The 1698-nt window shown below is 55.4% G+C and overlaps 1 protein-coding gene across 1 annotated transcript; it reads left to right on the forward strand.

Moving 5' to 3' along the window:
- Positions 1 to 262: 262 nt before the first annotated feature.
- LOC114635653 (interferon lambda-2-like) lies at positions 263 to 1122 on the forward strand (the record flags this gene model as incomplete). Its single annotated transcript, XM_028784149.1, has 4 exons — positions 263 to 340; positions 601 to 744; positions 853 to 936; positions 1024 to 1122. Coding segments are annotated over 4 exons (405 nt in total), but the record flags the coding sequence as incomplete, so codon positions are not given.
- Positions 1123 to 1698: the final 576 nt, after the last annotated feature.

Here is a 1698-nt window from a genome sequence, read left to right on the forward strand (position 1 = left end):
CCTTCCTACAGGAGGCTAATTTCCACTCTTCCTTCTGAGAGCTAACCCCAGACCCTCCTACAGTTGGATGATGTCTACCCTTCCCAAACTGGGCTATCTCCTGCTCACTCGTAGTGCAGTGGCTGTCTAGTATCCACGGCTGTGGAGGAACCTCTGTCTTTCTGGCAGGGACCATCTTTCCTGTGGTGACTCACCCCAACCCCACTGCAGTGATCTAACCTCCACCCTCCGATGTAGGCTAACCTGTGTCTCTGCTCTCCAGGAAGAGAGGCTGCCCAGGAAGGATGTGAAGTGCAGTTCACGCCTCTTCCCCAGGGCCTGGGACCTGAAGCAGCTGCAGGTGAGTGGGGGCTGGACCCAGCTGCCCACAGAGGCCTGCTCATCCGGGTGCTATGTGGGCCTCCATCCCTGCTGCTCTTCCTCAGCAGCCGTCCCATGACCTGTCCACAGGGTGAGCCCATTGGCTGTGGCTCCCCAGCTTTCCCCTGTCCTCTATGTCTCCAATGTCCCTTGTCCTGTCCACTGTCTTGTCCCCTTCACCTGTCTCCTTTGACCTCCCCACCTGCTCCCTCACGGGGTCTCTTCTGTCTCCTTGCTCAGGTCCAGGAGCGCCCCAAGGCCTTGCAGGCTGAGGTGGCCCTGACACTGGAGGTCTTGGGGAACATGACTGGCTCAGGCCTGCCCACCATCCTGGGCCAGCCTCTTCACACCCTGAGATACATCCACTCCCAGCTGCAGACCTGTGTGAGTCCTGGGTCCCTGGGTCCCTGGGTCCTCCGCACGGTGCCTCCAGTCACTAGGCTTCCCCTGAGTCCCAGCAGCAGCCTCACAGTCCCCATCCTCTGTCCACAGACACAGCCTCAGCCCACAGCAGAGCCCAGGCCCCCGAGCCGCCGCCTCTCCCGCTGGCTGCACAGGCTCCAGGAGGCCGAGAAGGTGAGTCTGTCAGGGCAGGGGACTGAGGTCTTCAGTGCCTGGGAGCTCTGAGGCCCAGCAGCCCCTGAGTCAGCCCTGTCCTTTCAGGAGACCCCTGGCTGCCTGGAGACCTCTGTCACCCACAACCTCTTTCGCCTGCTCACCCTGGACCTCAAGTGTGTGGCCAGCGGAGACCAGTGTGTCTGACCTGGAACCCTCCTGCCAGCTTCTGTGATTCTTCACTGTGTGCATGCACCAGGACCCCGCCTTAATTTATAGCTACTCATGCCTTTTTAAAGTATTTATTTATATGTGTGAGTCTCAGACTCAGACCCCACAAAATGTCTATTTTTTTACTTTGTAAACATTCTTCAAATAAACAATGATAAAGATCTCTGTGGTGTGTCACATCTGTGTGTGTGTGTGTTGTTGTCAAGTCTTGTTCTTTTACCCCCATGACAAAAGACCACAACTTCAGCTTGGCAGGGACACCCCTGCTTGCCCTGAACTCTGTGGTCTAGCCTGGGCTACTGCTTTTTTCCTCTAGGTGGATTGCAAATTGATTTTTTTTGGTGGTGGTGGTGGGGCTGGAATCTTCTTAGTGTGTTCTGGAAAAGTGTTTTTTCTCTGTGGTTTCAGATGTTGGCAGCAGGGTTCTGAATGTTCTCATTTGTTTCTGCTTTTGAGATGGCCTCTTTTAGCCCAGGCTGGCCTCTAATTTGCTATGTATTCTGATTACCTTAAATTCCACTTTCTCCTGTTGCCCCTCTGGGATGCTGGGCT

The sequence above is a fragment of the Grammomys surdaster genome, unplaced genomic scaffold, assembly GCF_004785775.1.
Source record: "Grammomys surdaster isolate TR1022 unplaced genomic scaffold, NIH_TR_1.0 115026, whole genome shotgun sequence".
Lineage (NCBI taxonomy): Eukaryota > Metazoa > Chordata > Mammalia > Rodentia > Muridae > Grammomys > Grammomys surdaster.